Raw genomic sequence first — 15,297 nt, 5'->3', positions numbered from 1 at the left:
TCTCATTTGAAAACCCAATCATTCAGAAATATTGGGACGTCGACAGAAATGTTACAAACAAGGAGTTGTTTTATCTGAAAGGTCTGCAGGGTGTCATCTCTTGTTTTTCACTCCAGTGGCCTGATCTCTTCTTCACCATTCCCTGTTTTTATTGGCAGGATAAGTTGAACATATTGAAATGCAAATAGCCCTTTCCATATCGAACCAAAATACAGGGCTTTTTCTGTGTGATTGATTATATCCAGGGCACTTCAAAAGAAACAAAGAAAATACTTTCTGCAGTGCCTCTGATTCCTTGACACTGCCAAGTTCTGACGTTTCTGTCAGCAATCCCTGGCACAGAGTGAGTTCTGGGCTGGGCTCCCCTCTGCTTTCCCCCCTTGCTGGACCATCCTCGCTGCCTCTCCCTGCTCTGGGCTGTGCCTGAGCTCACTGCACAAACCCCTTTCCTGTGATGAACAAACACTTTGTTGCTGTCCCGGGTGCTGAAATGTCATAAAGGCATTTGATGGCTTTGCAGAGGTGTTTAGTCCAAGGCTGACACAAGTCAAGCCCTCCCAGGGTCACGGGTTGGCTTTCACTGCGGGTGGGGCTGTGCAGATGTTTATCTGCCTCGTCAGGTGTCACAGCCACTGCCCGCTTAGGACAGTTTAGGATCAGCTTTATCTCCTGAACACTTTAACCTCTCTATTTTCTAGAACAGCCAATCCATTTTACTCAACCTCCCAGTGGGTTAATGACAAGTTTTCTCACTGTGTGACTGCTGTCATTACCCCTTATTTCACAGCCTACCTATTAAACTAATTTCTTAAGCCAAAGCTTTGCATTACTGAACCCAGAAGCTGGAAACAAACTATCAATATATGGTAGTTCTGAATAAAGGAAATTATTTTAAATTAATTTTTTTTTGCATACTCCCATTTTATCAGCAGGCTTAAGCTATATGAGACATCTTTTTTCTTTAGTAGGCCAAGATTTTTCTTTCCCACCTGTTTCTCCACCTGGACACCCTCACAGACTATTCACAGACAATTCTGAGTTGGAAGGACCCACAAGGATCATCGAGTCCAGCTCTTCAGTCAGTGGCCCACACAGGGGATTGACCCATGACTTTGACATTATTACAACCAAGTTTTAACAAACTGACCTGGTCTCAGGGTCTCATGCTGGGAAATGGGAAGTTCAGCTCCTTCTTTCTGGGGCTACTGAGGCTTGCTCTATTTTTTAGGAAGAAGTAAGTGTTCAGTGACTGTGGGTTCTCTTGCCTCCCTGACAAACACCTGGCTTGGTCTGTAGAGACATTCTGCTTCCCTCATGGAGGGCACTCCAGAGAGATTGCCTCCCAAAGCCACATCCTGGAGGCATCAGGAGGAAAGGGGTGAACCAGATTATAAGCTTTGCAATAGCAGCATCTGGAAAGTCACTGAATTGGTGTTTGTTCAACACTTTGAAAGGTAAAGCTCTAAACCAGACAGGGGATCAGGCATTCCCATTGTCCCTCAGGTGGGTGACAACACTCCTTGTCAGGGACCACAGAGCTCTGCAGCCCTCACTGCTGAGCTGCAGAACCAGAACATTCACCAGCCTGTTTATTCACCACTTTCAGGGTCTGACCACAGATTAGTGCAGGTGTGTGATGTTCCCTGGGAGGTGCCTCATTTCTGCACTCTGTTTGTGCTCCTGTGTGTGGGCTGGGATTGCTCTGCTGGAGGAACGTGCCTGTGCTCACTGAGGGCAGGAGAACTTGCCTGATAGGCCTCCTCAAATCCTGGGAAGCTGTTTCATCAAACCCTGTGGCCTGTCACCTGTGGGGGAGTGCTCTGTGAAACAGCAGGAAAGGCAAATCCCCCATTCCTGGTGTACCAACCCCAAGTTGTTGGGATGAGTGGCTGGCACGACTCAGCAGCTCTGAATTAGACACTGAGTGTTCTCCCAGCTGGGAAATCAACCTCCTTCATCCCTCATGTGTTTTAGAATATCAAACCATGTAAGTTTAAACACACTGTGTTATTCTTGATAACCACAGCAATCTGGCTTCTCCTTGCTGGATTTTTTTAAATGTACTTCCCTCTCCTCCTGTCACTCCTCAGTACTGGAAACAAAAAGCAGCTCACCGTCCCAATATTTCCTCTGCAGTGAAGTCAGCATAGAATAGCAGTGTCCAAAAAGTTGTAAAACAAAAGACTATCATATGTTGCACCTTTTAATCATGTAATTGCTGAGTGACATTTAACTCTGAGGCTTTAAGTTACTCCTTTGTCAGCCAGTCTTCCCCTTCTGCCCCTCTGGTCCCTCCCTCCTCCCAGAGCACTCTGCTTTTGCAGGGGAGTGCTTTAACTACACTGAAGTTTGGCTGGGCTTCTACATATTACAGCAGCGACACGAAAGCAAACAATTGAAGTCTTTGAGAACAATGAAATATGTATGGCTATCCGTGACAGCCCCATAAAGCAGAGCAATTAGCCGCGTAATCCGAGGAAGCCACAGCCACCGGCAGCCCACGGCTCCCTATTAGTTAAATGCTTTTTGTACGTCCTCATCCCATCAAATCAACTAACACTTCCTTTAATTGGTTCATGAATTATACAGCCTGGCTGCATTATAATTTAATCACCAGTAAACATTCCTGGGGCCCGCTGTAAAGTGTATAGCGCTCATTAATTCCTTAATTTCAGCAGATGGAAGGGGAGATCGGATGAACGGTGGCAGTACAGAGCGCCTTGGGCAATGGAAGAAGGAAAAAAAGGTGGGGGGCCGTTTAGATTTTTTCAGGGCTGTCAGAAACTCAATCTGTGAGCTGTCAGCAGCCTGGCCCCGCTCCCCTCCCTGCCTTCTCCCCTCCTACCGCTGCAAGTGACTGACGGATTCATATGGAGCCTTGTCAAGCCGTCTTTAAACATCAAGCCAGCGAGTAAACCAAGCCCAATGTAAATTAATTCTTGTCTTAGTGCCCCCCTCTCTCTGTCCCCATGAATATTTCATGGCGGGCAGCATAAATATTAATTCTAATAGCTCTGCACAGTGGTTATTATTTCTGTTTTATGACAAATATTCATAAAATATTCAGGACCCTTTTTTAGAACATTTACACACTTGATTGTGAAATTTTCCAGCTTCCTGGGGACACAGTAAACATATTGGGGTTCTCTTGATGGACTTTTTTCTCTCTTAATTAATACCACGCCACATTAATATTTAATCAGATTTAGTTTTCCTTTCCCCAGAAGTGAACCCTATTACATTTGAGGATTTATTTGACAGTATTTAAACAGGGATTTTTTTCCCTATTATGAAATTGGTTTCCTTTGACACATATATAAAATGACACATTATAATCCATTCTTTTATTCCCTCCCCTTGCCCCCCAAATCATACAGTTTTTTGGTGTCAGTCCTTTTATTTATTTTTACATCCCAAATATCTGACTCACGGCAAAAGTCAGTGTTTAAATGATGGGGGTAGGGGTTAAGTATCATTTGCTATAAACTTGATTCCATTTATTTAATAAGGAAGGAAGGTATAGATTTCCTTGTTAGGAGCAGGAGGTGCTGAAGGGAAGCTGCAGACAGGGAGCAAAGGCATCATTTCTGAGCTGAGTTTGCTGGTGCTTCACCCTGGAGTTCTTGCTCCTCTCAGGTTTGCTTTGCAGCATCTCATTATTGCAGGGCAGGGTTGCAAACACCTGGGGAAGGGGGCTCAGGCTCCTCACCTTGGTGCCTCTGGGGCTGCAGAGGGTTTGGGTGGTGGGAGCCAGGGCTGGATCCACCCTGAGGAGGGTGGGAGCACTGCTGAGCTCTGCTGGATCCATCTCCCACTGTGGTTCCCAGAGCCCCGCTGGAATAATCTGCAGGGGGAATGGCAAGATGCTGGAATAATCTGCAGGGGGAATGGCAAGATGCTGGAATGATCTCCAGGGGGAAGGCCAAGATGCTGGAATAGCAACTGAGAGTGAGGAGGGGGCAAAGAATAGAAATGAGGGGAGAAATGTAAAGCAGGTGTGAGTGGAGGTACTAATGCAGCCCAGCCACTCACTGCACATGGGAAGAGTTAATATTCCCTTCTCCAAAGAGGCTTTAAAAATGCATGGAAGCCACTCCTCCAGGAACACCTGCTCTGTCTCTGTGTGCCTTTCCCTGCACTCAGAGATGTTCACACAGCCCCGGGTTCTGCACACCCCTGGGAGGGCTCTGCCTGCCACAGGGCCTGGAGTTCCTGCTGCTCTGAATCCATGGCATGTCCACGGAGCTGCTGGAGCTGCTTGGCTTTGTCCCAGCTCGAGATCCAGCCCATTGTTGTGTCAATTGGACAGCCAGTGTGAGCTGGGGGGAGATGTTGCTGAGACACAGGAGGGACCACCTCACCCTCTCCTGGGCTGGGGGAGCTCAGCACATGGGACTGGGGTGGAAAACACCCAGTGGAGTCATCACTGCACTGCTGGTGAGGGGAGAAACATCTGCAGCTGCTGAGGGTATTGTTCATCTCTCTCCCCTGGCCAGAAGCCACATCCTGGGAATAGTGCCCCACTTTGCTGCCTTTTGTAGTTTTTCAGCAGAAATGCATCCACCTGAAAGGATCCACGGTCTGGAAATAGCTTGTCATCCCATGAATCATTACAGAGGCTCCATGAGCAAACCCTTGTGCTGGTTAACCTGTGTTCCAGTGTTTATGCACTGTGTTTTCCCTCATGGCTGAAACCTAGAGGGTGAAATTACTTCTCAAAATAGACTCAAGCATCTTTCATTAGAGGATATCCCAGTATTTGAAAGAAATCAGTGAATAAAACCTCCCAACAGCTCCTTCCATAAATAAGACATAAGGATCATTTTATCCATTGCAGAGACATGCAGAGGGAGTATTTAGGAGAGGGAGTAAACTGAGATTCATGTCCAGCCTCAGAAGGGCCTTTATAGTCTGGTTACTCATGGGCAAAACACCTGGTTTAGAGCTGAGAGAAACCTGAACAAGTCTGGGGAAAAGGTTGATGGGATCTTTATAACCAGTTTTTAATTTTTAAGAGGGAATTTGGGAATGCACAGTGTCATTATGGAAACAGGATCCTGTGTCTGAGCCAAAGTGCTCCTGAAGAGCCTTAGCCAAGGTTTCAGGTTCAAGGTGTCTTTGTGCTACAGGAAAGGGAACATTCTTTAGGGGAACTGATTGATCCAAGTCAATATCTCTGACTGGGAAGTCAATAAAGACAAGATGGGCTGGTGTTTAGCTGGGATTAGACACTTGGATTGAAATCTAAACTTGTCTGTGCTGTCAGCTTGGACCACTGACTTGATTTGCCACATTATTGTGATCCTTCAGTGGTGTTACCCAAGGAAAAGACCTTTGCCAGTGCAGACTGGTTTTGTACCTTGACCAATCCTGCCATCCCTCTCCTGTCTGGCTTGTGCTCCTTGTATCAGCCAGAAGTTTGTATAGTTTTATGCATTTCTGGAAACTTTTAAAACCAAAAAAAGCCATGCTCAGTTTTAATGGTGGGTCTTAGGGTTGAGCTGAATCCAGGACATTCTAGAGTTGGTTCTTGTTCCTCTGCCAGCTCAGTCCAGGATTCCCCCCAGGGTTTTCCTTGCTTTTGTGAGAGCTCTGTGATTTCCTTCTCCACCTGCTTTGGCTGTTCTGTGACCCAAAGGGAGGAGCTTGTGCTTCTGCCAGGGCTCACATGAGGATTTACCTGCAGTGGCCTCTGAGGGAGCTGCTGCATCCCAAAACTTCAACAGCCTCAGCCCTTCCTCAGCTTTGTATTTCAATCACAAGAGTTGTAGCCATTGCATTGCCACAACTGAGTCCTCCAGGAGTTATTTTCCATAGGGAATTGTGCCATGGCATCAGGTAACACTACTGGTATCTCCATAGTGACTAAGATGTCCTGTGCCTTACGAAACACCCATTTTTCTAGCCTTGAATTTGATATTTTCTATTTGTCTGCCTGGTAAAGAAGATACCTGTGTCCTTTCCTCTCTTTATTTCACTCTCTCTTTCCTGTTCCCTTTTGCTCTGATTTAGGTGGAGTTCTGTCAAACTTCTGCAGCAAAGTTTGCTCTAACTTTGGGATCACACAAGGCATCTGATCCTCACATCCTTTTTCTTTTTTTCAAAGCAGACTGATGTGGTAGGTTGTAAACTGCCAGGAGCACTTGCTAATTTAGTAGTTAATGACAGTCACAGAGAGTGTTTTTCTTGCCCCTGGAGAGGTTTTAGACACAGCTGGGGTAGATTTGCCACTATCAATTATGCACAATTTTAAACAAGAATTGGCCAGCAGGGGCCTCTTTTTTTGCAGAGTGCAGAGTGTGAAGAATGGGAATATGGCAGCTGGTACCTGCCTGTGACAGGGAAGATGTGTAGGAGTCAAGGAAATAAGGGGGAGATTAATAGCTTGCTATTTTTAAAGTTGCAGTTTCAACTCCAGAGTTCAAATGCTACATTTAAAAGTGGCCCAGTGTTGATTGGTGTTGTATTTTCACTTTATTTGAGCATCCTCACTTTATTGCAAGGCTTGATCTGGCCCTGGTATGTCAGTAATTCATGTTTTTAAAAGCCAGACAGGGAGTCAGGATCAGGATCAGGTATCATGTTGTGTTGTCTTCACATCCTGAAATGAAAACAAGGTGTGAATTCAATTGGATTTAATGATATAGGTCTAATTTCACAGACAAACAATAGTCTCATTAAAAGGGCTTGGCTTTGGGCTCCACTCCACCAATGTCAATCCAGAGCAACTCCAGGTAATGGGGAATGCCAAGGATGAGAATCTGACTTAAGAAAACAGCTCAGGTCTGGAACAGTCAACATCTGGATCCCTCTAGGTCAGCCTCATAAAACAGCTGTTTAAATGGCAGGGCCTAAATGGGTGGAAGGCAGAGCTTTGGTTCTCTGGAGATGTGAAAGCAGCTGGAGGGGCAGTGGAGCCACCCTGGAAAGGGCCTGCCCACAGCAGGAGGAGTGTTCCTTATTCCCTGGCACGGGGATTCCAGGATTCAGGCACACAGCACTTGCTTGTCCTGTGGCAATTTTTCCATGGCAGGTGCTTTAAATCAGTGACATTATACCCAGAAAACAGGAAAACCACCCCCAAATAAATTCTTCTGAGGACAGCTCTGAGCACTGCCAGTTGTTAATACCTGGGATTAAGTAGGTTGGTTGCCATCTGGAACAAATGCAGCTCAGGATTAGTTGGATGCTGTTGTGTAGGTCACAAAAACCTTCCTTCACTTATTGTGTGGTGTTTTCCCAAAAATGCTGCCCCAGGGTCAGGTGTGAAATAACTTCTGCCAGCCCTGCTCTTACCTTCCCCTGCCTCCACTTGAGAAGGGGACTGTCAGGATGCCCTGGTGACCTCCAGGAGCTGCTGCTGTCTGAGCAGTCAGAAGCAGGAGTGGCTGGAATGCCCCTCTGGAATGCCAGATGGCTGGGAGGAAAACAGCGTTATATTCCAGCTGTTAAAGCTGGAATAGATTCCATCATCATCCAAAGGCAACTCGTTCTCATTTGACTGGGTACACAGTGAGGGTGTCACCAGCATTATTAATTTGTTGGAATTTAATCTCCAGTGTATCTGGAAGCTGCAATAGATAAGTGATGTCAATACTGTGAGGGTGAGGCAGGATTCTCACACACATTTTGCCCTTTAGTGGTTGTGTTAATGGTTTTATAACCAGTGAAAGCTGAGGGGACTGGACCTGCTCCCACATCCCTGTCCTGGGAGATGGAGCAAAGGAGAAGGGACAGAGCTGTGCTGGGGAATCCCTTGGCTCCAGTCCTGCACCCAGCAGTGATGGTGTCACTCGGTGACCTCAGGAACCTGAGAGGCTCCACCAGTCCCACCCCACAGAGCACCTTCTCTAACTGGGTATCAGTGATTTTTGGCTACCTGTGATTTTGGGTTCCTGGAGCCCCTGCCCTGGTGCTGACTGACCTCTCTCACCTGTTGGAGCTGAACCACCAGCCCTGGGAGAGGAGCTGTGCTGGATGCAAATCCAGCAGGATAATGTGGTGTACTTTGATAGCAGGCCGTGTTTCCTCCCCTCCCTGTCTCCCAGTTCTGGTGACATCTGTTTCCCCTTGATAGAAGTTGTGGCACATTACAACACACAAAGCCTGGCTGATTCCTAAAGTGAGCCTTACACAGGATGCAGCATGTGAGAAAAATCACTGTTGGTGTGTGAAGGGAGACCAAGCTCTGCTTGGGGATGAATCCAGCACTTGTAGGGAGTTGTTCCAGTTACTGCTGGATCAAGGTCATGGGTGCAGCCCCTCTGTCTTTGGAGAAATCCAACCAATATGATACCTGGACAGTTGGAGGGTCAGGTTTGTCCTGTGATCAGAGTCACAGAGAGCTGGGAGAGGGACAGGGGGGATGTGGCTCAGAAATACCTGGAGGAGCTGCAGGAGATGAGTCACAAAGCCAAGGCTGAGGCTGCACAGAGTGCACACATGTAAATAGGCTTTACTTGTGTGAGGGAACCTCCTGGGGCTGCATAACTGGCTGTGTGGGGTATGTGTCTCCTTCCAAATGGTAATAAAGCCTTCTAATTGGAAGTATTTTAAGTCTAGACTGTAGTTCTGTCAGTGGTTTTCCCCTTCATCTTTTTTTTCCTGCTTCTGAACGATTTTCAGCTGACAGCCCTGGGGAGTGTTGTTTCCTCTTATCTACAGGAGATGTGTGGAGTGGCAGGGGAAGCCATCCCACCTTTCCCTGGGAAGACCCCTGGATTGGGAGTTTGTGCTGCTGAGCAGAGCATTCTGTGTGTGCTCCTACACGGTGCATGTGGGGGGAAAAATCCACATTAGCAGGGATGTCTGTGCCCTCCCACATCTCCCTCCACTCCTCTTTCATGGTGACACCAGACTGGATAATAAGCAGCATCTTGTTTAAAGGAGGAGGGAATCTCAGACAAGGCTTTCAGAGTTCATTTTGTTGGCAGCTTTTTAAGTGGAGTTTTTTAGACTCTTGTGCTTCAAATCCCATAATACTTTTTTGTGTTAGTAACTATGAATTACGACAGGCTTTCTTGATATGCCAGGTTATAATCCTTCAGTGGGCTTGTTTATTGGAGAATATAATAGGAACCTGTATCAATTATCATGACTGTGTAAATGTTGTTCCTCTCTACTGGAATATTCATCTTGAGACACATCATCAGATGTTACCTGTTCTGACAATCACGTTTTGGTGCCATTGTTGGGCCACAGAAACAAAGAAAAACAAAATGTTAAGAGTGTAAGGGATAAAAGAGCCTTGAAACTGTTGTTCTTTTCCTGTCTTTGGAATCTCCAAGATCTTGAATGTTTTATTCCTGGCTGTTATTTTGTTACCACAGTGTGAATAGAAGTCATTATCTGTAAACATTTGAAAAGAGAGATGATTTTCATAACTTTAAATCCTACAAAGGATTCTCGTAATCTGCTATGTGCTTGCCAAGGTAAAGCTCAGCCTTTCATCTGGTCTGATCCCACCCAGGCAGAGTAAAATGTTCCTTTGGTGACTGTCTAAAGCAAGCAGTGTCTCCTGTGAGAGGCAGACAAACCAAAGCAGGAAGCCTGGCCTTGAAGGCAGCAGCAGGAGAAGGTGTGTTACAAAGAAAGATGTATTTGCAGCCTTCAGGTCGTGCTCTGTTGGGAAAAATTTATCTCCATGGGTTCAAAGGAAACCTTTATACTTTTGTTGAATTAGTTGTTGAATGTGGTCCCTGTGCAGGTCTGGTTTGGTCTCCAGTGGTGGGGGACAGGGCACTGTGTCTGCTCAAGGGATTTTCTGCTGAAGAGCTTTTGGAACAAAACATAAAATTAACATGACCATTATAATGAACCAAAGTGCCAGGGGGAGTCAGTGTGGGATGGGCACAGGTTTATATGCACAGTGTGATGTGTTTGCTGGTTCCGCAGCCTTGATCCACCTCAGCCTTCTGTAAGAAATGAGTGGGCAGGTCCTGCTCCACCCTGCAGTGAGGAGCTGCCCTGGTGTGGAACCCACCCCATGGCACCGAGGCCTGAAGGTGCTGAGCAACCCTCTGGAGTTCACACTCTGTGGCAATTGCAGGTTTGGACCTTAAAATGAGGCAGTAACTGAGCTGTGCCCTGGCACTGCCCCCTGAGGGACAGGGAATTGTCAGCAGCAGCATCCTGTGCCATGAGTTATGTCCCACTGCTCACTCTGCTTCCAAGGAGGCAGGACAGGAGTGGGAGACCAGAGGGGCAAAGGGCAGAAGTGGAAGTGAACTGAAACAGTGAGGGGAAGATCCCTCTCAGGGCCCTGAGTAGTGCAGTGCTGTTGGAGGGAGCACTGCACAATAGTGGCAGCCAAGCTCTTTCTCTGTCCTTGCCAGGAGCAGCAGACATTTTTAATTTCCCTTTGGCAGTGTGGCTCTGTGATTCTGGCTGCTAGTTGGGTGGAGAAGCTGCATCCAGGGAAGTTCAGAGGTGAGTGGTGAGCAGGCTGTGAAGGACCCTGAGAGCCCAGGGTTGCCCTATCAGTGCACACAGTCTGAGTGCCAGAGACCTTCTGCCTTGCTGACCTGGAGACCAGACCCCTGTGAGGAGAAGCAGCAGAGGAGAGATGCTGTGCCTGTGCTCACGTTGGTGATGCTGCAGGTTTGGGTGCCACTGCCACTGCCACCTTTGAGTGTGCTCTTCGTTTGGGTGAGGATTAGCTCATGCTCTGGAGGCCACAGGTGATGATTTCAGGGTGTTGTTAATGCACAGCATTGTTGTGTTCCCCACAGGGTGTTTTTCTTTAACCTGCCCTACGAGTCCATCATGGAGCGCCTGTCCCAGCGCAGGACTGATCCCGTCACCGGGCAAAGGTTTGCACTCCTGCCTCGGGTTTAACATTTTTCAAGACTGCCAGTGAGATGAAAACACCAAACAGGCTTCACAGAAACCTGAGGAGCTCAGGAATGCTGTGCTCTTCTTGCCTGGGGATTCCTTAAAAGCAAAGTTAAAACTTTGATAGCTGCTGGAGCACCAACTCACCCTCCTGCTGCAGCAGCTGCTCCTCTCAGAGCAGGGCATTGAAATCCTGGAGCCTGAAACCTCCTCCAGCAAATAGTCAGGTCTAAATTACAGTTCAATGGTGACTAAATTGGTTGGTAAAATAATGCTGAGGAAGATGTCTGAAACCTACCCTAAATGCAGATGGGTCTTCGACATTCCCATGGGAATTCTGAAGGCTTCCCAGATGGGGAAAATGGAAAACTTGCTGCATTTTCCTTCCCCAGGCTCCTGTGATGGTCCTGTCTGCTGGGAGATATTAATGCATTTCCTGCTCAGCAGAGCAAACTCGTTGGAGTCCCTGGAAAGTTGGGCCCTCAGGTCATCTCACTGGCATCACATCCCCTTCATCTTCACATCACCTCACCTTCAGCTTCACTGCCTCCTGCCCCCTGGTTTTTTTGGGGAAAAAGTAACAAATTTATCTTCCCAAATACCTGCTGGAATTGGTGTGTGTTTGCAGTTTTTGTGACTCCCCACACTTAAATTTTGAACACACTTAAATTTACTTTTCTAAAGATTCAATCCTATTGTATCCAAGACCAGTAGTGAGCCCTCCAAGATGAAGGCCATAAATCCTGGATTTGTCCCGAAGTGAGAGGTGATTACTGAGACATCTCACTCGAGGTGCAGCATTAACTGGTGACAGGAGCCGTGATTTGCTGTAACTGCTCTCTTTGCTTTGGTAATGAGCAATGTGGCTGTTCAGCAGCAACGAACAGGCTGAGGCAAATCATTCACACATCTTTGCATTCCCCATCATTAGGATTAGCCTGGGCAGTGTCTGCTCCACTTAACGCGCTTCCTTCTTCCAGACTCGGGGCTTTATTCCTCCTGAATGGCAGTGGTTTAGATGCTGTGTCTAATCCTTGGCGTGGTGTTGAACCTGTAGGGCAGGGAGAGGGTGCCCTTGGCTGTGCCCTAAAGGACTCCCATGGGATGAGCTCTGCCCACACCCAGCACCAGCTGGAGGGACACACACTCTGCTTCTCTCCTTGGCTTTGCACCTATCCCAAAACTTCCAGAGAATCTGGCTGTGCAGGAAGAGGGATAACTGGTTTTGTGTTAGGGCAGAGGAGACATTTACCCAGAGTTAGAATCACCAATTACCATGGCAGGGAATTTAAACACCTGATTGCAGAGGAGCTTGCAGAGATTGTTGGGAGCCTTTGGCAATGCTGGAACATCCCCAGGATTCCTCTGGTGTCAGCTGGCAGGACTCTGGGGATGAGAACCCTCTGTCCTGGGGAAGCCTTTGTTTTCAAACCCCAACCCAGAGTAGAAAGAGGCACGTCCAAGGACAGTGATGGGCAAACCCCACAGAGTGTCAGGGGGTTGGTCTCTTCTCCCAGGCACTCAGCAATAGGACAAGGGGGCACGATGGGCTCAAGCTCTGCCAGGGGAAATTGAAGTTGGAGAGCAGAAAAAAATTCTTTCCAGAGAGAGTGCTCAGGCATTGGAATGGGCTGCCCAGACAGGGGGTGGATTCCCCATCCCTGGAGGTTTTTAAGGTGAGATTGGCCGTGGCACTGAGTGCCATGATCTGGTAAAGGGACTGGAGTTGGACCAAGGGTTGGACTTGATGATCTCGGAGGTCTTTTCCAACCCAATCCATTCTATGATTTATGAAATGGCTGCTGTGTCCTCAGCCTGGGCTGGCACAGTGGCACTGCTCTCTCCTCTGCAGATACCACACCACATTCAGACCAGCTCCCACCCCAGAGATCCAGGCCCGGCTCAGGCAGAACCCCAGAGACCAGGAGGAAAACATTGAGAAGCGCCTGGAAACCTATTTCAGGAATCTCAAGGACCTGGAGGACTTCTATGAAGATGCTTTTTATGTCAATGCTGACCAAGACCCTTACGTTGTCTTTGAGTTCATAGAAAGCTGTATCATTAAGCCCCTTCCATGTAAAAAAAATAGACATTTATAATTAAAAAGGATGATTTCTGGAAGAGGGGATTGTAAATGTTTCCCTGTCAGGTTTGCAGTGTGGTTGCTGAAGTGACAGATCATCACAGGGGAAGAGGAACTCAGCCAAGCTGAGGTAAATCTGGAGCTCACCAAGGCTGAGTGAAGTACAGAGAGTAAGAAATTGGGCTTTAGAGGAAAATATTGTTTTTTATTTCATGATGCAAGGTATGAAACACTGTGGCCAGGGAAGTCCTGTTTAATTCAAATATCTTTTTCTGAGTAGTTTTGTCTCAACTATGCAATGCCCTTGAAGGCAATTTGGAGTATTAAAGCTGTTAGATGTGGTTGTGTCTTAATTCAGTGCCCTCCCCTGAAACCACACAGACACTGCTCTGTCCCAGGCAGAGAGAAAGGCAAAGCTCCAGCTCTGCAGTGAAGTTTCCCCAAACACAACACAGTGTTTGAGGTCAGAGATCTTTTCAACTCAAGTTACTTAAGAAGTGCTGATAAAACCTCTGCAGATGCAGCAGCCACCCCTGTCACCCTGTTCTGCTGGGCAGCAACTCAGAGCAGGTGGAGAAATCTCTGGAGCCACAGGAAACCAGCTGCAGGTTCCTTCAGAACCCAATCAGGGACATAACGAGCTGCAGGAGCAGGGAAGGTACTGAGTCCACTTTCCTGGGGGAGCAGAGATCCCAGTTCATGGCTGTCCTGTTCCTGGGCAGGTTGGTGTCCAGCATTTCTTTCCTCTGCAGTAAAGACTCAGGTAAGTCTTTCCCACCTGGAAGATCTCTGATGAAAGGCACAGCACTCTGTGGACTGTCTCAGACTGGCTGTGCAAATGCACCTCCCAATGCTTGTGGGAAGGGGGGTGTTTGTGCTGTGGCTCAAAACAGGACCTGCCTCTGATGCCTCTGTTGTGGCTCCCTCTGTTTCTCCCTTGTGTACGAGTGTGAATTGCCCCTGGCCAGGGGTTGTGGAGGAGCTTCATCTTTCTCCTGAAGGTCTCTGTGCCTGGGAATGTGGAGGAGGAACTTGCCTTCTCCCTTCAGAGAGGACAGGCCCCCAGAAGGCTGTTGGTTTCAGAAGACTTTTCTGGTCCTGTTGCTGTGAAACAGCTTTGAGTCTTTGCTGCTCTCATGGACTGTGTGTGTGTCTAAATCTGTGGGAGCACTGAGAGATGCAGTTGCCAAATTTCCTTCTTGCTCCTGTAGAGTAAATTCAGGTGGGAAGAGTCTGGTTATCTGGATGGCTGTGGGAATATTGTGTTATTTTGGAAGGGTTTAAAGTCAGAATTTTTAATGCCTTTGGTGAGGTTGGTGAATGGGGTATCTTTGAAATCTAAGAAAACCAAATCCAAGCAAGCTGAGTCCTCGATGCCTCTTGCCCTGAGAAATTCCAGCTCCTGGATCTGGGCTGAGGCAGAGGCTGCTCCCAGAGGCTCAGCCACAAGCCCTGGTGTACAGCTGGGCAGGGGATTTGTAACAGTCCTACCTGTTACAAATGTGCTGTTTGGTAACTGCTTGGGCAGCTGGGTTTGTGCCATTGCTATCAAGATATGCTGTAGAATTCATGCATAATTGGGAGCCCTTCTATTAATAATACATGGGAAGCTCATCTTGCTAATATCACCTTCATCTGAGCGTTCCTACTAAATATTTTGATAGATGAAATGGAGAGAGAGTGTATTTAAATACTGTTTGTACTGTGGCTGGGGTACAAAAGGGACAGTGCATCTTTAATTAGACAGGTACATCTGCTTAATTAATTTAGCTGTAAAGCCCTTTTTCCTCTTCATTCTTTCATCTATATGCGGCTCTATATTAGTTCTGCTCCGCTGGTTCCATAGAAACTGAGAAAAAGGGCTCTGTCTCATTGAGATGCACTTGGCATGTCTGGGTATGGAGTCTCAGGTCAATGGTCAACCCCCAAGGGTTTGCAGCAGGCCTGAAGTGCAGAACGTAAGGGTTAGCAGAACATGCTAATACTCATGTACAACTCTCCCTCAGAAACAACTAAAACAATTGACATTCATTTAATTACTGTAAACGAAACAGCCCCTGCATGACTTTGCATAGTAAAGCCTGTTAATGCCAAAAAGGTTCAGTGGGTGGAAGGAGGAATTAGGCTTTTATAATTGGAATGCAACACTTGAAAACCAATTTGGTAACTGGGCTTGATTTTATTAGCATCTTATTCTGGCAAAACAAATGTTGAGCAATGGGAAAAACAAGGTGAAGAGGAGGTGGTAAGAACACAGCAGGGATCAGATGTTACTGATTGTACAGCTTGTCCAGGTCTGGAATGGACATCTTCCATCACTCTGCTTCCCAGAGACACTTTGCAGGGAGGGCTGCCTGGAGGTTGTGCCATCCCTATATGTT

At 47.2% G+C, this 15,297-nt stretch overlaps 1 protein-coding gene across 1 annotated transcript in view; it reads left to right on the top strand.

The window, feature by feature from the left end:
- AK8 (adenylate kinase 8) overlaps positions 1 to 13,148 on the top strand; it is a 68,104-nt gene extending 54,956 nt beyond the window's left edge. The window contains exons 12-13 of the mRNA XM_071574398.1: positions 10,731 to 10,811; positions 12,686 to 13,148. Coding sequence (XP_071430499.1) covers positions 10,731 to 10,811; positions 12,686 to 12,932 — 328 coding nt within the window. The 3' untranslated portion in view covers positions 12,933 to 13,148. The remainder of the gene's footprint in view (positions 1 to 10,730; positions 10,812 to 12,685) is intronic.
- Positions 13,149 to 15,297: the final 2,149 nt, after the last annotated feature.

This window comes from Pithys albifrons, chromosome 20, assembly GCF_047495875.1.
Source record: "Pithys albifrons albifrons isolate INPA30051 chromosome 20, PitAlb_v1, whole genome shotgun sequence".
Classification (NCBI taxonomy): Eukaryota; Metazoa; Chordata; class Aves; order Passeriformes; family Thamnophilidae; genus Pithys; species Pithys albifrons.
This window is presented reverse-complemented; position numbering and strand designations above follow the sequence as displayed.